The sequence below is a fragment of the Hippocampus comes genome, unplaced genomic scaffold, assembly GCF_001891065.2.
Source record: "Hippocampus comes isolate QL1 unplaced genomic scaffold, H_comes_QL1_v1.1 scaffold85, whole genome shotgun sequence".
In the NCBI taxonomy this organism is placed as follows: Eukaryota; Metazoa; Chordata; class Actinopteri; order Syngnathiformes; family Syngnathidae; genus Hippocampus; species Hippocampus comes.
The window spans coordinates 5,662,208-5,683,308 of NW_017805540.1; the positions used below are offsets into that span (position 1 = coordinate 5,662,208).

The following is a 21,101-nucleotide window of genomic DNA, read 5'->3' on the forward strand; positions in this document are numbered from 1 at the left end:
TCAAGATTTATGCACTGCAGCATAGGTCTGGACCTCATGCCAAGATTGAACTGCATTGACCTTTCTTTGTTTCTGATTTTTACATAAGGGGAAGGACTGCCCTCCCCTCATTAACATATTAACCCTATAGAAACGTGAGACTGTATTTTTCCCCTGCTTCCTGACGTGCTCTGAAACTCTCAGAAGCCCGAATCGATTCGTATTGTGTTGTGATAAACTGCAGAAAAGACGATGGGGTGTTGGGTCTTCTTCCACCTTGTAGAGAAATAAAAGAACCTATGTCCAAGGAGGGCCATAAGGAAATGGACAGCTCCCCTCTACTCCACTCTCGCTTAACACTCACTTGAATTCCAAATTGTTTCTACACTTCTGCTTTTAATTTTGTTTTCAGACTTGTATCATCACTTTCCACAATTGTTGTTTGAAAACTGCTCTGACTTCACAAAGCGAAGGTCACATCACTCAAGTCATGCGAGAGTTGGGTCACGGTTGTAAACTCCATCCAGCAAAGCCGGAACCGGGATTGAACCCACAACCTCTGCACTGTAAGGTCAACGTGCTAACCACTCGGCCACCCGGCCGCACTTTGTAATGATTATAATTTTATTTTATTAAAATATTTCATGGCAGGCTGATTGAACACTCAAAATTGTCCCTAGGTGTGAGTGTGAGCACGGATGGTTGTTCATCTCTGTGTGCCCTACGATTGGCTGGCAACCGGTACAAGGTGTCCCCCGCCTACTGCCCGAAGACAGCTGGGATAGGCTCTCGCGACCCTAGTGAGGATAAAAGCAGTTTGGAAAATGAAAGAATGAATGAATGAATGAATTTCATAATGATTATTTTCATGTAATTTAAAATATAACAACAGTACTCATTCATACAGTATTCATTTTCCAAGATATATTTGTCTGTGATGTATAATTAAAAAAAAACATGTTTAAAATTGAAGTACAAAAAATCATATTCATTTGATATGAAAGATTAATAAAACACATTTCATAATACTTATTTTACACTTCAAAAGGAAATATATATTTGTCTGTTATTTATTAAATGTTACTTATTTCAAAATGTCTTTATTATTAATTTTGACATGATGGCTCAAACATCAAGATTGCAGCCAAATTGGGAATATTAGCGGTACTGGCCTGCCCTGGTGGTCTGAATATCTATCTATCTATCTATCTATCTATCTATCTATCTATCTATCTATCTATCTATCTATCTATCTATCTATCTATCTATCTATCTATCTATCTATCTATCTATCTATCGATCTATCTAACCTTACGAAAGGAAAATATATTTTCCAATATATTAACTGTAATATATTGTAATGTATTGCAAAATATACAAATGATTGCCGCTTTTCATATATTGCAATATATTGCAAAATAACATGCATTTATACTGTACAAAATATATGTAATTTGGCATTTATAAGTAACTACAATCATTATTGCAATTTATATTGGACAATATATTAGTGATATATGTAAAGATATATGACCAATATATGATAACATATACCTGTATGTATGTATATATATATATATATATATATAACCCTGTTGTGAATTTTTTTTTGCTGCAAACATGATTTCGTTGTAGAGGAGTTTCACTGTATATCACTCTACATATTGGGGTTTTCCCATGGAAGAAAGTAACCAAGTGTTCGGTGCTGTATTTTCACATGTCACTGAGCGGGACTTGATCCAACTCTGACTGCCCCCAAAGCCTGCGAGTTTACCACTGTGAATGGCAGAACTTTTCAGTCATATATGACACAATGTAATGGGGTTTGCCCAAAGAAAAAATTAACTGGTTGAAATTTTATTTTCACAAGTGACAGAGTGGGTTTTGATCTCATGATGCCTGCATGGAAAGCCTGCGATTTTACTCCTACTCTACCAGTGACTGTGAATGGCGGAGCACTTTGGTCATACAAGATGCAACTTATAGGGGGTTTCCAAAGAGAAAGGTAACTCATTGTTTGAAATTTCATTTTCACACGTCAGTGAGCAGTTTTTTAATCGGCGCTGCCTGCACTGAAAGCCAGCGAGTTTACCACTACACCACCAGTGACTGTGAATGGCAGCGCACTTTGGTCATTTATGACAAAACGTAATGGGGTTTTCCCAAAGACGTAACCAAGTGTTCGGTGCTGTATTTTCACACGTCACTTAGCGGGTTTTGAATCAGCACTGCCTGCATCGAAAGCCAGCAAGTTTACCACAACACTAACAGTGACTGTGATTGGGAAGGCACTTGCATATTGGGGTTTTCCCCTGGAAAAAAAGGCAACATTTGCTCACTACTTTATTTTCACACGTCACTGAACGGGTACTGCCTGCACCAAAAGCCAGTGAGGTTACCACTACACTACCAGTGACTGTGAATGACAGGGCTTTTCAGTCATATATTACGCAACATATTGGGTTTTTCCCACGGAAAAAATTGACCAAGTGTTTGGTCCTGTATTTTCACACATCACTGAGCGGGTTTTGAACCGGCGCTGCCTGCCCCAAAAGCCAGCGAGTTTACCACTACACTACCAGTACATGTGAATGGCAGGAACTTTGGTCTTACATGACTCTACATATTGGGGTTTTCCCATGGAAAACAGTAACCAAGTGTTCGGTGCTGTATTTCCACATGTCACTGAGCAGGTTTTGATCCGGCACTGCCTGCACCGAAAGCCAGTGAGGTTACCACTACACTACCACTGACTGTGAATGGCAGGGCTTTTCAGTCATACATGACGCAACATAATGGGGTTTTCCCAAAGAAAAAATTAACTACGTGTTTAAAATTAAATTTTCACACGATACTGCGCAGGTTTTGAACCTACGCTGACTGCAAAGAAAGCCTGCGATTTTACCACTACACTACCACTGCCTGTGACTGGCAAGGCAATTTAATCATATATGACGTGACATATTGGGTTTTTCCCATGGAAGTAAGAAACCAAGTGTTTGGTGCTGTATTTTCACACATCACTGAGCGGGTTTTGAACCGGTCCTGCCTGCACTGAATGCCAGTGGGTTCACTACTAAATTACCACTGACTGTGACCGGCCAGGCACTTTGGTCATATATGACGCGATATATTGGGGTTTTCCCATGGAAAACATTAACCAACTATTTGGTGCTGTATTTTCACACATCACTGAGCGGGTTTTGAACCGGTCCTGCCTGCACTGAATGCCAGCGGGTTCACCACTAAATTACCACTGACTGTGAGCGGCCAGGCACTTTGGTCATATATGACGCGATATATTGGGGTTTTCCCATGGAAAACATTAACCTACTATTTGGTGCTGTATTTTCACACATCACTGAGCAGGTTTTAAACCACAACTGCCTGCATCAAAAGCCAGCTTTGTTTACCACTACACTACTAGTGACTGTGACTGACAAGGCACTTATGTCATATATGACGCTATATATTGGGGTTTTCCCATGGAAAAGTGGTAGCCAAGTGTTTGGTGCTGTATTTGCACATCACTGAGCGGGTTTTGAACCAGCACTGCCTGCACCAAAAGCCAGCGAGTTTACCACTACACTAACAGTGACTGCGAATGTCAGGGCACTTTGGTCATATAAGACGCGACATATTGGGGTTTTCCCATGGAAAAAATTAACTACGTGTTTAAAATTTTATTTTCACACATACTGAGCAGGTTTTGAAACTGTGCTGACTGCACTGAAAGCCTGCAGTTTTACCACTACACTACCAGTGTTGTTAATGGCAGGGCATTTTGGTCATATATGACACTACATATTGGGGTTTTCCCATGTTAAAAAGTAAGCAAGTGTATGGTGCTGTATTTTCACATTTCATTGAGCAGGTTTTGAACCAGCGCTGAGTGCTGAGTGCACTGAAAGCCAGTAAGTTTACCACTACACTACCAGTGACTGTGAGTGGCAGGGCATTTTGATCATATAAGACGCGACATATTCGGGTTTTCCCATGGAAATAAGTAACCAAGTGTTTGGTGATGTATTTTCACAAGTCACTGAGCGGGTTTTGAACTGGCGCCACATGCAGCAAAAGCCAGCGAGTTTACCACTACACTACCAGTGATTGTGACTGGATGGGCACTTTGGCCATATATGACGCTACATATTGGGGTTTTCCCATGGAAAACAGTAACCAAGTATTTGGTGCTGTATTTGCACATGTCACTGACCAGGAATTGATCCAACTCTGACTGCCCCCAAAGCAGGCGAGTTTACCACGAGACGACCAGTGACTGTGAATGGCAGGGCATTTCGGTCATATATGATACAACGGAATGGGGTTTTCCCACAAAGAAAAAAATTAACAAAGTGTTTGAAATTTTTTCTTCGCACAATACTGAGCAGGTTTTGAACCGGCACTGTCTGCACCGAAAGGCGGCGAGTTTACTACTACAAGACCAGCAAGCGTGAATGGCAGCACACTATGGTCATACACGATGCAACCTATATGGGGGTTCCCAGAGAAAAAGGTAACTCAGTGTTTAAAATTTTATTTTTAAAGGTTACTGAGCGGGTTTTGAACACTCGCTGCCCGTACCAAAAGCCAGCTAGTTTTCCACTACACTACCAGTGACTGTGACTGGCAAGGTACTTTAGTCATATATGACGCGACATATTGCGGTTTTTCCCATGGAAAAATGTAACCAAGTGTTTGGTGCTGTATTTTCACACATCAATGAGTGGGTTTTCAATTGGCTCTGCATGCACCAAAAGCCAGCGAGTTTACCACTACACTACCAGTGGCTGTTCATGGCAGGGCCCTTTTGGTCATATATGACGCTACATATTGGGGTTTTCCCATGGAAAAAAAGTAACCAAGTGTTTGGTGCTGTATTTTCACATTTCATTGAGCAGGTTTTGAACTAGCGCTAAGTGCACTGAAAGCCAGAAAGTTTACCACTACACTACCAGTGACTGTGAATTGAAAGGCATGTTGGTCATATAAGTCGCGACATATTGGGGTTTCCCATGGAATAAAATAACTTTGTGTTTAAAATTTAATTTTCACACAATACTGAGCAGGTTTTGAACCTGCGCTGAAAGCCTGCGGTTTTACCACTACACTACCTGTGACTGTGAATGGCAGGGCACTTCGGTCATATATGACGCTTCATATTGAGGTTTTCCCATGGAAAAAAAAGTAAGTGTATGGTGCTGTATTTTCACATTTCATTGAGCGGGTTTTGAACCAGCGCTGACTGCACCGAAAGCCAGAGAGTTTACCACTACACTACCAGTGACTGTGAATGGGAGGGCACTTTGGTCATATAAGACGCGACATATTGGGGTTTTCCCATGGAAAAATGTAACCAAGTGTTTGGTGCTGTATTTTCACACATCAATGAGTGGGTTTTGAACTGCCGCTGCATGCACCAAAAGCCAGCGAGTTTACCAATCCACGACCAGGGACTGTAACGGCCAAGGCACTTTGGTCATATACTGTATGACGCAACATATTGGGGTTTTCCCATCGAAAAAAGTTAACCAAGTGTTCAGTGCTGTATTCTCACACGTCACTGAGCAGGTTTTGAACCCATGATGCCTGCACGGAAAGCCTGAGATTTTACCACTACTCTACCAGTGACTGTGAATGGCAGAGCACTTTGGTCATACAAGATGCAACTTATAGGGGGTTTCCAAAGAAAACGGTAACTCAGTGTTTGAAATTTATTTTTACACGTCACTGAGCGGTTTTTGAACCGGCGCTGCCTGCACCAAAAGCCAGCGAGTTTACCACTACACTACAGTGACTGTGATTGGCAGTGCACTTTGGTCATATGTGACAAAATGTAATGGGCTTTTCCCAAAGAGGTAACCAAGTGTTCGGTGCTGTTTTTTTCACACTTCACTTAGCAGGTTTTGAATCAGCACTGCGTGCATCGAAAGCCAGCGAGTTTACCACTACACTAACAGTGTTAGGGAAGGCACTTTAGTCATATATGATGCAACATATTGGGGTTTTCCCCTGGAAAAAAAGTAAACATTTGTTCGCTACTGTATTTTCACACGTCGCTGAAGGGGTTTTGAACCGGCACTGCCTGCACCAAAATCCCGTGAGTTTACCACGACACAACCAGTAACTGTGAATGGCAGGGCACTTTGGTCATATATGATGCAACATATTGGGTTTTTCCCACGGAAAAAATTAACCAAGTGTTTGAACCTGTATTTTCACATGTCACTGAACGGATTTTGAACTGGTGTTGCCTGCCCCGCAAGCCAGCGAGTTTACCACTACACTACCAGTACCTGTCAAGGGCAAGGCACTTTGGTCTTATATGACTGTACATATTGGGGTTCTACCATGGAAAACAGTAACCAAGTGTTCGGTGCTGTATTTTCACATGTCACTGAGCGGGTTTTGAACTGGCACTGCCTGTACCGAAAGCCAGTGAGGATACCACTACACTACCAGTGACTGTGAATGGCAGGGCTATTCAGTCATATATGATGCAACATAATGGGGTTTTCCCAAAGAAAAAATTAACTACGTGTTTAAAATTTTATTTTCACACGATACTGAGCAGGTTTTGAACCTGCGCTGACTGCAAGGAAAGCCTGCAATTTTACCACTACACTACCAGCACCTGTGACTGGCAAGGCAATTTAGTCATATTTGACGTGACATATTGGGGTTTTCCCATGGAAAAAAGTAACCAAGTGTTTGGTGCCGTATTTTCACGCATCACTGAGTGGATTTTGAACCCACGCTGCCTGCACCGAGTTTACCACTTCACTACCAGTGACTGTGACGGGCAAGGCACTTTAGTCATGTATGACGTGACATATTGGGCTTTTCCCTTCGAAAAAAGAAACCACATGTTTGCTGCTGTATTTTCAAATGTCACTGAGTGGGTTTTGAACCACTGCTGCCTGCACTAAAAGCCAGCGGTTTCACCACTAAACTACCATGACTATGACCAGCAATGCACTTTGGTCATATATGACGCTATATATTGGGTGTTGGGGGAAGAGCGGCCTTTCTCTTCCTCGCGTGTTCGTTGAATTTCGGATGATGAGGATGTTGGTTAACCAAATAAAGGCTGGAGGTGATGAACAGTTCCTTTGAAGGGTTTTAATTTATTTTCTGCAGTTTACGAATCGATTCGGGCTCCTGAGGGGTCCAGATTTGAATCAGGAAGCCTAGAAGAAACACATTCATGAGATTATATAGAGACAATATGATAATGAGAGGCGGTTAGGTACGCCTCTCATGCAAATCCCGGAAACAAAGAAAGTAACATGACATCTGACCCGGTGTGGCTGGAAGAAGGTGGGAGTGGTGAGGTGAGACCAGACCACCACTACCCACCATTTGGTGTGATGGCAAGTTCCAGAACCCCCGCTGTGCATACATCCTGAGATAAGAGGTCTTCCCAGGGGGGCTTAACAGCGATCAGGGACCGACCCAAGGTGCGGGGGAACAACGGAAGAGACACTTGGGGGGCCGTTAATCAACCAAGGAGGAAGAAGATAAACTTTAACACCACATATGTTGTTTTAAGTGTGCAAACAAATGTTCAGGAAAGAGACTGAGATCAATAGTACTCATAGCAAAGCACAGTCCCTCAATAGCTGCAACACAGATACTTGAGATAACAGTTCCTCTTTTGATGTTGACGTGTCCTCTGGAGGGGTCATAAAAGTAGTGGGCGTGAGGGGTTACCAAAGGTGATTGTAATCACAGTCAGCAGGAAATACCTTCAACAGCATTCTACATTGTTTCTTTCAAATCCAGCTAACAGAGAGGAATCATATCTTAACATGGGGTTTTCCCATGGAAAAAAAATTAACCACATATTTGGTGCTGTATTTTCACACATCACTGAGTGGGTTTTGAACCGTAACTGCCTGCGTCAAAAGCCAGCTAGTTTACCACTACACTACCGGTGACTGTGACTTACAAGGCACTTATGTCATATATGACGCTACATATTGGAGTTTTCCCATGGAAAAAAAGTAGCCATGTGTTTGGTGCTGTATTTCCACATGTCACTGAGCGGGTTTTGAACCAGCGCTGGCTGCACCAAAAGCCAGCGAGTTTACCACTACACTACCAGCAACTGCGAATGAAAGGACACTTCGGTTATATAAGACGCAACATATTGGGGTTTTCCCATGGAAAAAAATAACTACGTGTTTAAAATTCTATTTTCACACGATACTGAGCAGGTTTTGAACCTGCACTGACTGCACTGAAAGCCTGCAGTTTTACCACTACACTACCAGTGCCTGTGACTGGCAGTGCAATTTAGTCATATATGACGTTACATATTGTGGTTTTCCCATGGAAAAAAAAGTAACCAAGTGTTTGGTGCTGATTTTTCAGATTTCATTGAGCAGGTTTTGAAGCAGCGCTGAGTACACCAAAAGCCAGAGAGTTTACCATTACACTACCAGTGACGGTGAATGACAGGGCACTTTGTTCATATAAGACCCGGCATATTGGGGTTTTCCCATGGAAAAAAATAACTATGTGTTTAAAATGTTATTTTCACACAATACTGAGAAGGTTTTGAACCTGCACTGACTGCTCTGAAAGCCTGCAGTTTTACCACGACACTTCCAATGCCTGTGACTGGCAAAGCAATTTAGTCATATATGACGTGACATATTGTGGTTTTCCCATGGAAAAAAAAGTAACCAAGTGTTTGGGGCTGTATTTTCACATTTCACGGAGGGGGTTTTGAACCGGCGCTGCCTGCCCCGAAAGCTTGCAAGTTTACCACTACACTACCATTGACTGTGACAGGCAAGGCACTTTATCTATGTATCTATCTATCTATCTATCTATCTATATCTATCTATCTATCTATCTATCTATCTATCTATATGTCGACTGGTTAGCGCGTCTGCCTCGCAGTATGGAGATCATGGGTTAAATTCTGGGCCCCTGTTTTCCTATGTGAAGATTGTATGTTCTCCTTGTGCCTGCTTGGGTTTCACCCGGGTACTCTCGTTTCCTTCCACATCCCAAAAAGATGCTCGATAGGTTAATTAAACACTCTTGATTTGGGGTGTCAAACTCATTTTTGTCACGGGCTATATTGTAGTTACTGTTAGCAGGGTTACTTCACAGCGCTTGTTGACTGACATCCTTTTGTCTACCATCCTAAGAATGACATGATAGGTGTTCTCTTCTAGTGATATGTCGTTCGCGAACGAACCGGCTCTTCGAGCCGGCTCTTTGAAATGAACGACGAGAGCCCGCTCCTAATCGGGAGCAGCTCCGAATAGGAGCCGACTTTTTTTTTCTCCTGGTTTTTTCCCCCCTTTCGGTTAAAGCCGCACGTGATTGGTCAAGATCCGTGCTAGAAAAGGGAGGGGAGGGTTTCACACACTGCAGTGAAGAGAAGGGGGAGGAGTTAGAAACACACAGCAGCACACTGTGAGCAGCACACGAACAGGAGAGACAGGGAGACGAGAGAGCTCGATATCGCTTCAGAGAAAAAAACCACAAGGTGGAAAGTGGAAAGGTGAGAAAATGGATAGGAAACGCAGTGAAATTTGGACTCATTTCAACTTAATTAATAGTTCAAAGGCAGCATGTAGACTGTACAAGGTTAAAATATCCAATATCAAATTTTAATTTATAATTTGTGTGGTAATCAAAGCTTACTTATGTTGTTTTACTGTAAATAGTTAAAAGCTAATAAATATACACAATCAGAGATTGGAACTTTTTGTTGACCTTGTTTTGAGATGGGTCTTTGTTTTTGTACTTTGTAATTTATTTTTTGTAGCACTCCATGTTGTACTCCATGTTGAGTGTGTTCAGAAGAATATAAATAAAGCCATATAAATAATAAATATTTGACATACTGTATGTTTTTTACATTAGTAATTCATTTTACACATAAATTTACATTATTTTTGTTCGTAAATTAATTTAAGCAACAAAAAAACTGAGGAGCCATTTTGGAGCCGAAAGAACCGGCTCTTTTTAGTGAGCCGAGCCAAAAGAACCGGCTCTCTCAAAAGAGCCGGAATTCCCATCACTATTCTCTTCAGCCAGACACCGGCAATATTTATTTCAATAGGTAGAGAGAGAGAACAAAAAAACAGCGTGCCCCTTTTATATGGCAGAAGACGTCATTCATCACGAACAATGCAAAGTAGAGTTACATTGCCCTCTGCTGGCTCAGTTGCAAAAAGGCAATCATACAACCTTGATAGTTACCATTTCCATTGGAGGGCCTGTATGACTGTGAAACCGTGTAAAGAAGTCAAGAATATTTTTTTCTTCAACTTTAGTGACTGTAATGAGGGGTTTCGTATCAATAAAATGCTTACAATATCTCAGTTATTTGTTGCATATGAGAGTGAGTTTGACGTTTTAGTACAGATATTCGGAAGCATCGTGGTTGACGTGTTTGATTGGCTTTTGTGGGAAACAGTAGTTAAGATTGTATGATTGCCTTTTACAACTGAGCCAGTAGAGGGCAATATAACTCTACTTTTGTTCGTGGTGAGTGACGTGTTGGCCCTAAAAACGGGACACGCCTTTTCTTTTTCTCTCTTCTTCTCTCCACCTGTTCAATAAAACACGCCGATCCATGGCTGAAGGAAAGACCTCACTCAACGTGTCATTCTTGGATGTTAGGCAGAAGGATGCCAATCTGCACGCGCTGTGAAGCAACTCTGCTAACAAGTACTCAGGGTAAATGATGTGACGGGCGAGATTTGGCCCCCGGGCCTTGCGTTTGACACAGGGTTATCCCTAGGTGTGATTGTGAGTACGAATGGTTGTTTGTCTTCGGGCAAGTTGTGTTGAATGTGGGTTGAGGAATTAAGGTTGTTTTGGTTTGGTAAGGCAAACGAAAATAATAGAGAGTCTTTTTGTGAGGGTTCTGTTTTATTTGGTGAAGGAAACTGTTTGGCTATTGGGTTTACTCTCTCACACTGAAGAACTCTGATACAAACTCCATCACAAAAGGGGCGATAACTATAAACGTGGGATGCTTCCACCGGCCGAAGAAGAAGAAGAAGAAGAAGAAGAAGAAGAAGAAGAAGAAGAAGAAGAAGAAGAAGACGGAGACTCAGTCGTAAAACAAGTATAAGTAGTCGTAGTCACAGGAGTACCAATTTGTAATCCGCACTAATAATGGTTTAAGTCTTTTCATAAGAGTATATACCGGTAACCCATTTCTTGTTTTGTTTTGCATGGTTCAGAGCTAGTGTGCGCGTTTTAAAATGAGTTTTGTTCAACCAGCGCGGGTCTATAAACACCTGCCAGTATGGATCGTGGAAGACCACCACGATGTAAGTCTGTGCTCTATCTTCTGTACTTTTCGAGACGTCCCGGCGAGTGGTGACCAGATTAAGTCTTCTTAAGACTTGAATCTGCCCATGAACATGGTCCACAAAAAGGTTAACCTTCATAGTCTTCATCCTATTTTAAGAATTCTTTGATTGGAAAGATTGCAGAAAGAGACAACATATTCTCAAGAACAAGGGTGGAGTCACATTTAAATTTGTTTCATCAAATACCAACAGAAAAAAAGGATATCTCATTTGTCAAATTTGATCAAGCTAGTTCAGAGATATCCAAATTTGAAGTTAATAACCCCACACTTTTTTTTTAATGCAATTACCTAAGTCAAAAGGGAAATTTCAAAATGCAATGTCATGGCTAAAGATTTTTACTTAACATTTTCAGAAAACAGCGGCAGACCCATAAGGCGTAATATGCAAATTAGGCAGATGGTTTGATGCACGTTGGTTTGTCGACCAGCAGCTTCATCATCCGTATCTTAAAAAAATACCATGCATTCTTCAGACTGCAATAAAACTTAACAGTACATTAAAAAATACGATACCGTATTTTCCGCACTACAAGGCGCACCGAAAAGTCTTCCATTTTCTTAAAAGCTCACGGCGCGCCTTAAAATCTGGTGCGCCTTATGTATGGTCATTACGGTAATATGTCGACCCCAAAATGGAAAATGACTCTTACAAAAATTCCGCGTCATTCATTGAATATTTTTTCCACTTCTGCAATCGTTTTGTTTTAACCCATATCTTTTTGAAGGTATACAGAATATGTCATCTGCTCCATAACATCAATTTTGTTTTCAAATGTAAGCTGTAGACTTGCTTGTCTTCGCTAGGTGGTATGCCATATATATCGTGCCATTGCATCAAGACATCTCCCCATGAAGAACATTAAGATGGTTCATTTAGACTCCCATCCAGATCTTCTGATTCCTGTCAATTTGTGTGCTGATGCAGTTTTTGAAAAGGATAAGTTATTCAGGTATGTTGTGTCAAGAATTATTTCTGTATTCGAACACCTAATGAAACTATATAGGAGAAGACTCATTCACTGCAAGATATTTTCATTTCCTTCTTTACCCTAATATGGAAAACATTTTTAAAATTACATGTATCTAGGATTAAATGCCTGTATTCTTAAAAGAACATGAAAAAAAACTTTTTGGAAGGAGCTGTTTGTTTTCAAAAGGTGGCTGTCGAAAGCATTAACTTTAGGGGTCCTAAAAGTTCTGGCAGCTCTAGTTAAGATGTGTTCTTAAGCTTTGCATAAGTTCATAAATATTTTTGAAGTAATAGAGGACCAAAATAAAAAAAGGGGGGAATATAACAAATTCAAGTGCATTCATCCAGTGGGGAAAAAAATCCCACATTGCAAATTATTTTTTTTACATCAAATCATCACTCGGCATCATGTGCTCCAATGATGGCGATGTTAATCCTTGTCAGAATGTGTGTGTGTGTGTGTGTGTGTGTGTGTGTGTGTGTGTATGTGTGTGTGTGTTTTGACAAACCGTAACTTTAAATTGTTTGTGAAATAGTAACACCAATGTTAATTCCTCCACGTCACTGGTGAGGCGTCAAAAATAATTGCAGAGACAATGATTGTGCAGACAGTTACATGTCAAGACTTATTTTCTTAAGATTGTCGCTGTAATTGGAGCGAATCACTTTGTGTGTGTGTACGTGTATACGTGTGTGCAGCCATCTCGTTACCTCTGCGTCCCACGTCCTAGACTCATAATTTTCCCGCACAGTTCCAAATAATGTGCGTTTCTGGGATGCAAGGAAATTTCTCAGTCAAAACAAAAAAAACTATGGTACACCTTTTTTTCTAGCAACGATTGCAGTTTGACAATCGCCGCCATTGTTGTTTTGATCTCGCGTTAAGTAATCTCACGTGACGAGATTTCCGTTCTCGCGAGATGAGATTAGCGAGATCGGCAGACGATTGCCAAATTGTGTAACATTAACACAAGTGTTGCGAGAGTTTCTTGCAGAGCGATCACAGAAGGAAGCAGCTGAAGTTGGATAGTTTCTTGCGATAAGTTGACTTTGAGAAAGCATCATTGGAAGCAGAGTAAAGAGAGGAGAATTTATGAACTCGAAGACTGAACCATGGGATGAAATAAGAACCTATTTCTCAGCAAATCTTTCATGCCAGAATTATTGAAATTTTTGCAGCATTTGTTTATAAGAAATAAACCTATTATCAATGCATATTGTTGTTTGTGTTATTATCATATGCAATTGAATAAATAGACCATTTCAGAATGCGAAATTTGGGACTCTAAATGCATAATGGGACTCATACTTTTCGGATCAGCGAGTCCCTGGGACTTGCAGGGCTCAAACAGTGAAATTATCACTGTGTGTGTGCGCGCGCGCGCACTTCACAGGTGGCAAGATCTTGTTTGCGTCATCATGAATCCACACTCGCAATTAGCCCAGCATAATGTTGGATGGCATGAGCCCCCCCCCCCACTGTCCCCCCCCCCTTTTTTTAACATAACATAGTGAGGTACACTGACTGCAGTGTTATGTTTAATGCTGACATGCATTACTGATGTACTTAATCTCATTAATGCCAGACAACATACATTTTTTACAGCGAGTTGAGTATAGAGAACTGGATCATGCCTATGGTTTACGCTGGCCACGTCTCTTGTGTGGCATGGCTACATCCCTACTGGTCGCAGCAAATCATGGAAGGGGAACACAAGATGACCGTCGGCAAAGATTCATCCACCACCACCATCAGGTATAATTTACCTGATAGTTCATTCAAAATTGATTTTACTGAAACTAATTTGTTGTTTTGTTCATTTGTCATCAAAGTCAATTTGTCTTTCAAATTCTCACTTTCCCCATCTTGGCAGGTTGACAAGTAAAGATCATTACTTCCTCAGTGATGGCTTGTACGTCCCAGAGGAACAGCTTGAAAACCCCAAACCACTCATATTAAATGTGATCAAAGTCAATCCTGTTAATCGTCAGCAGACATTTAAAGGTATGTATTCAGCAGAGATGTGTAGTAATGTGCCATATTTGCTCCATTATATTTACTTCAGTAACATTTTGGAAAAATTGTGCTTGTTTGGGTAGTAGTTTCAATGCGACTTATTTTTTTATTCGTACATGAGTATTTTCATTGGCCCACTTCTTTTAATAGAGTAGAACCTTCCAATCACGGATTTATCCAGTGATAGATGAGATCGCCTTTGTTGATCCCAAAGCATGTCTCAGTCTGTGCACTCAAAGTAGCACCTGTCCTTTTTCCGACAACTTGCAATTATAATGCTTTACGTAGCATTACCCATTTTATAGTATTGTTGCAGTGCATACCTGTAAAGTACCATTGTGATATTTAGCTGGCAAAAATGATACCATCAAAAAAATGCAGCGAAAAAGCGCTCCAACTCAATGTGTCGTCGTCGTCAAAGTTGCACAAACACAAAGATAGAGGGCAGAAGTGGCAGGGACTCTGTGGTAATGTTTTGGGCCACCATGTAGCTGCAGACATTTACCGACCAGGCCAGTACAAATTGATCCACTCACATCAATTTTACAGCAACGTGCATTTTTTTTTTGTGTGTTAGGTTAAATCCTTCCCAGAGGGAATGGTTTGAACACGATAAACATATATCAGTCTGGAACTGTACTTTGCCCCATTCACGCCCATCGAACTTAATTAGTACTGTTCTCTTTTTGTAGTGTTTATAGCACTTTGGTGATGGAGACTGTACTTATCTAATTCACCCACAGGTACATATGCAGAGATGAAAGTCCTCCAGATTTTCCCGGAATTCCGGGTTTTTCAAATTTTTATGAATATTTCTCCGGAGAATTGAGGAAAATTTGCATAATCCGGATATTTGTTGACAACATTGAACGAAGACGCGTTTGAGTTCGTTGTATTGCTTTCACGAGCGGGATTCGATTCCCGCTCCAGCCTTCCTGTACGGCCTTCCTGTGCGGAGTTTGCATGTTCTTCCCTTGACTACATAGTTTTTCCCTAGGTACTCCGGTTTCCTCACACATTCCAAAAACATGCATAGCAGGTTAAGGGAGACTTCAAAATTGTCCCGAAACGTGATTGTGAGTAGGAATGGTTGTTTGTCTATGTGTGCCCTGCGATTGGCTGGCAACCAGTTCACGCTGTACCCTACATCAATTGCCCGAAAATAGCCGCGAGAGGCTCCAGCACTCCAGCGACCCTTGTGGGGATAAGCGAATGAGAAAGTGGATGGATGGATGGATGGATGGGTGGACAAATACACTTCAATTAAAGTTTAAATGTTCCTTGTTTATTTATTTGTTTATTTTAGAGCCTATATTATTTAGGAAAAAAAACTCAATTTATTAAAAGCTAAAAATTCACATCTTAACGAGGGGTGCTAATAATGTTGAAGTGCAGTATACAATGTTTTACAACAGTACCTGACAGTATTTATAATTCCATATGCAGAGATGAAAGTGGACTTTTCTGAAAATTCCGGAAAAAATAAATAAATGTGTGTGTGTGTGTGTGTGTGTGTGTGTGTATACACACACACACACACACACACACACACACACACACACACATTTATTTATTTTTTCCGGAATTTTCAGAAAAGTCCACTTTCATCTCTGCATATGGAATTATAAATACTGTCAGGTACTGTTGTAAAACATTGTATACTGCACTTCAACATTATTAGCACCCCTCGTTAAGATGTGAATTTTTAGCTTTTAATAAATTGAGTTTTTTTTCCTAAATAATATAGGCTCTAAAATAAACAAATAAATAAACAAGGAACATTTAAACTTTAATTGAAGTGTATTTGTCCACCCATCCATCCATCCATCCATCCACTTTCTCATTCGCTTATCCCCACAAGGGTCGCTGGAGTGCTGGAGCCTCTCGCGGCTATTTTCGGGCAATTGATGTAGGGTACAGCGTGAACTGGTTGCCAGCCAATCGCAGGGCACACATAGACAAACAACCATTCCTACTCACAATCACGTTTCGGGACAATTTTGAAGTCTCCCTTAACCTGCTATGCATGTTTTTGGAATGTGTGAGGAAACCGGAGTACCTAGGGAAAAACTATGTAGTCAAGGGAAGAACATGCAAACTCCGCACAGGAAGGCCGTACAGGAAGGCTGGAGCGGGAATCGAATCCTGCACCACTGCACTGTGAAGCCGAATTGCTAACCAGTCGTCCACTGTGCCGCCCAAGTTTATTTTTAAAAAATCCCTTGTTAAGAAATATTTTTCCATCCATCCCATTATCTGAGCAGTTTATCCTCACGAGGGTCACAGACGTGCTGGAGCCTATCCCAGCTGTCTTCCGGCAGTAGGCGGTGTTCACCCTGAACTGGTTGCCAACCACTAGTAGTACACGCATAGACACACAACCATTCACACTCGCAAATATCTCTCACAGTATGATAAAGGTATATTGCACAACTACTCTGCATTTCTTATCAGTGCACCTAGCTCATCCATTTTATTTGCGGGACTTAATATTACTAGCTCAAAGGAAGGGCATGGACTTCATCTTACCCCCCCCCCCCCCCCCCCCCCCCCCCCTGTCCCCTGCACTATTACATCAGCGTTATCCTCATGGCCATGTCTATCTCCTTCGGAGTTCCGGGGAACTCCTCACTGGCGCGTAACACTCAATGTAAGTCAGCAGATGGTTGCGTGTGTAAATAAATAACAAGCAAAATTTGAAAACATGAAGTGGGCAAATACTTTTTCACGGCACTGTATATCTGTACACATTCACCAACAGTCAAAAGTTTTGACGCATTTTTTTCGTGCTATAGTAGGAGATCGCCTGTACAAATTTGATTGGTCGTGTACATATTGAACATGCATATAAATGCATAGCCAAAATGATTTTCTCCCCCCTGCTCCCCTCCCTCCCCTCAAATAAATATTACAGAAATGAAAATGGAGGACTCTGAGACATGGCTTGCGAAGAAACCCAGGAGAGAATGTTCACAAGTTGGAGAGGCCAGTTGCTCTCAAGCCCTTTTAAGAGCTGATGCGCCACAACTTGCCGAAGTCAGGTCGGTTAATAAAGATGCCGGACAAGAACAACCGAGCTGCAGTATAAAAAGGGATTACAATGGTGAAGATGAAGAAGGAACCACAAGTTACGTGGTTAAAAGGATATCAAGTTTTCTGAGTCACACAGAGCCATACATCCTGGATATTGATTTAGATTTCTTTTCCTGTAAGAATCCATTCAAGGAGTTGTATACTGAGGTACCTATTGCTTCTAATTTCCATTTTGTATTTGTGGTTGTGTTGTTGGAAGCAGATTTGTAATGGTGTAATCTTGGTTGTGATTGTTTTTCTTACACATCCAAATAATTGATTGGGCTTCTTTTAATTGGCATTTTAAATCAGGTATTTAAGCTGAACAAATAGTGTGCCATTTCAGGATGACAGAGCATTTTTGTTTGGTTTATGATAAAAGACATATTTCAACAATACAAAATGTAGGAGTGGCAACAATGCAGAATCATTTTAATCCATATCATGCCAGAACACATTTCTTCTCTTTCTTGCTTGAATGAGGGGCATCCAAAAAGTAATGAGCTCAATTTATTTTAGCCCACTATTAGATTTTTTTTTTTCCCCCAGAAAAATCACCTTTGTGACACTCGGAAGTTCCAAACAAGCTTCAGAACTGACCTCCTTGTAAACGTAGTGAGTTCGTCTGGGAACAAACATTTGCAACACATAGCTCTTGGAAGTACTGCAAATACTGTTTCATACAAGGTGTATCCCCAAAAATGTAGTGATGGTGACTCTACAATCTTCTCTGGTCATTTCCTCAACCCCACCACTATTTCCAGGATTAACCGCTCATGATGGTCTGCCACTCCCGTGCTTGTCACAGAGGTCACGCAAAGTAGGCTCTTCCTCGTCTTTGATCCTGGACACCCACTTTTTGACGGTTGTATAGCCAATGAAGCTTCCCCATACACATTTTGCACTCTCTGTGACCTCAATGACGATAGGTGGTTTAGAGAAGGGATCGATAGATTAAAAAAAAAAACATGTTTAGTGGTAGTTTCCTAAAGCAAGAAATTCAGTCACAGGTCTCTGCTTCTGATGGGCATTTAACAATAGCATAATTTTCAAAATAGCTGACAGGTAAAGGACATGCTTAAACAAAATTTCTCAAAAACTGCAAACCATGAAAACATATTTTCAAGAAAATAGTAGTAGGCTACATTAAATTGGGCTCATAACTTGTTGGCTGTTCCACGGAGATGTTTATGGTGGATTATTTGGCACAACTATTTGTCTTAAAGTCTCATCTCATTATTAGTCTCATCCCTTTCATAGTGAACACGTGATCAGAAGCTAACGGTTAATTCAGTCACAGTCATTGACAAGAATACTTGTCTGTTACGTTTTTTCAACGTACTGTAGATGGGGCAGGGAGTGTCTGTCTGATGTTACTTCAGTGTAAATGTCATATTTGGAAACAACTGATGCACAACCACCAGTAGATGACATCAGTGCCCCATTTTAGACATGAGATCAGCACCGTTTGAGAGTCCACTGGGAGAACCTGTTGCTTTTTGTGCAACCTACCTTTTTTTTCTCCTGCTGATTAAAAAATGACAGAAAAGGCAGTCGATCTTTTCCCGCTGAAAGGAGAGTCTATTCTTTCATTTGGTAGTTTGATTGACCACAATATCCTGTGAGTCTTGAAAATGTCAAAATGCTCCAAAATGGCTGACAATGACTGAATGAAGACTGTTAGCTAAATCTAATCTGTGATACCACTGAGCTCTGCTTCCCTTTTGTCTTTGACATGATGGTGCGTCAACCATTGCTGAAAAGAGGGTTTCACTGTGAACTTTGTCTTGGCTAGCTGCCAAATCGAGACTTGCTTTCTGAATAGGCAGGTCACAAATGAGCTACTTGCTTGTGTCTGGTCACAATTAATAGGTGGGCAAGCACACCGGAGAACCAATGTTTTAAAAAAAATACTCATGTCAACTGTCAAACAATAGACACGTGGAAAAATTGTTACCCCTCTGAAAGAATAATAATAACAATAGCAACGGTAAACAGTGGATGAAATGTAACCAGACATTGCTTTTTTATTGAGGTTCAACAGAATTATTTTCAAAAACAAACTCATGAAAGAGACCCGGACAAAAATTATGGTACACTTCAGTTAATGTTTTGTTGCACAACCTTTTGAGCTGATCGCTACAATCAAAGGATTTTTGTAACTTTGTCTTTCAGCCTTTAACTTAAACATGCTGGCCTATAATTTTATTTCAAATCTCCAGAGGCAACGCTCTTCATCACTTCCTCTGGTCATGTTTAATGTGTTTACACATCATGTCACTAAATAGCACAAGCGACCATGTCACCCTTTATAAGGGCCGACTGCTTTTTTTTTTTTTTTTTAATTATATATCATCATATCATTTTTTTGGTCGTTAATGCAGACGTGTCAACAATTTATAAAGCTTTTTTTTTTTCTCATGACAATTTCGCAATAGAACTGGGATTTACAGTGATCCCTCACTTATTGCGATTAATTGGGACCGAGACCCTGCCGCGCTAAGTGACAAACCGCGAAATGGGGCTTGCCCCGGCCCACCTAGGAATTTTTGTGTCAGGGTTTGTGGGTAGCAGAATGTTTAAAATATGTAAACAGTATTTATACTTTACATTTTTGAGACAAAGACTACAGCACTAGACGTATTTACTTAAATCTTTAATTATAAAACCCTATACAGTAATTAACATTCATCAGCATTGCCTTCTGAGAGAAGCGAAGAGACTTGTGCTGGTGGCGTAGAAGGCGGCCCTCATTTGATGCTCTGACGGTTGAGCCACTGCTAGCCTCCAGCTAGCTCCTGGCCAGCCATCCCCACGCAGCCGATGTGTTAATGATAAGACAATTAATCGGTATTGATGAGAAGAAGGCGAAGAGAGACGTGCTGCTGCTTTCAGACAGGGCCACATCCGCCCCCTCTCTCTCTCGCACTCTCTCTCTCCGCCGCGCACGTAGAAACAACAGAAGAGACAGAATGCCAGAGTCACCAGCATGATGAGACTCAAGGTGCTGGGCGAGGCTGTGAAGATGCGCAGCCATTAAGCTCACGGGATAAATCCACTCTGTGCTGTCATTGGTTGATGTCGCACCAGGAACCAATCATGCACCTTGAATAAGTGCCCGCTGCATATACAGTACAAAACCTCCGAGTTATTCAGCCTTTTTTTTTTTTCTGAATACAATACTTTGGAAAAATCCGCGATGCACTGAATTCGCAATAAGTGAATCGCGAAGTAGCGAGGGATCACTGTACTTGCAAATTACTGTTCTAACTTGTGCAGAGATGAAAGTCCTCCGGATTTTCCCGGAATTCCGGGTTTTTCAAATATTTATGAACATTTCTCCGCATAATTGAAGAAAATAAAATTAATCCGGATATTAGTTGACAACATTGGACGAAGACGCGTTTGAGTTCGTTGTATTGCTTTCACGAGCGTAGCCATATTGAGGCACTAACACTAGTAACAGTAAAGAGATTTTTGTTTGTGTAATAACGACAGAAGACATGATGGCGTTTGACTAATGGTTTAGTAGAACGAATGGCAACTCGCAACAACAGTAGCAAGCGCCATTTTGCCACTTGGGTTATACCATCTCAACTAGAATGTGGGGGATAGTCCCCAAACAATTGTCGTCTCTTTATAAACACACTTGCTAAACCCCAGTGGAACGAATAAAAGACGCCGTGGACAAGACAGTTGTCGTAAAAAAA

General features: G+C 41.1%; 1 protein-coding gene across 1 annotated transcript in view; it reads left to right on the forward strand.

Annotated features, from left to right (window-relative positions):
* The first annotated feature begins 11,046 nt into the window (after positions 1-11,046).
* Positions 11,047-21,101, forward strand: part of cunh5orf22 (chromosome unknown C5orf22 homolog) — a 31,587-nt gene continuing 21,532 nt past the window's right edge. Inside the window, exons 1-5 of the mRNA XM_019879101.1 lie at positions 11,047-11,288; positions 12,137-12,282; positions 13,909-14,058; positions 14,177-14,307; positions 17,234-17,559. Coding sequence (XP_019734660.1) covers positions 11,220-11,288; positions 12,137-12,282; positions 13,909-14,058; positions 14,177-14,307; positions 17,234-17,559 — 822 coding nt within the window. The 5' untranslated portion in view covers positions 11,047-11,219. The remainder of the gene's footprint in view (positions 11,289-12,136; positions 12,283-13,908; positions 14,059-14,176; positions 14,308-17,233; positions 17,560-21,101) is intronic.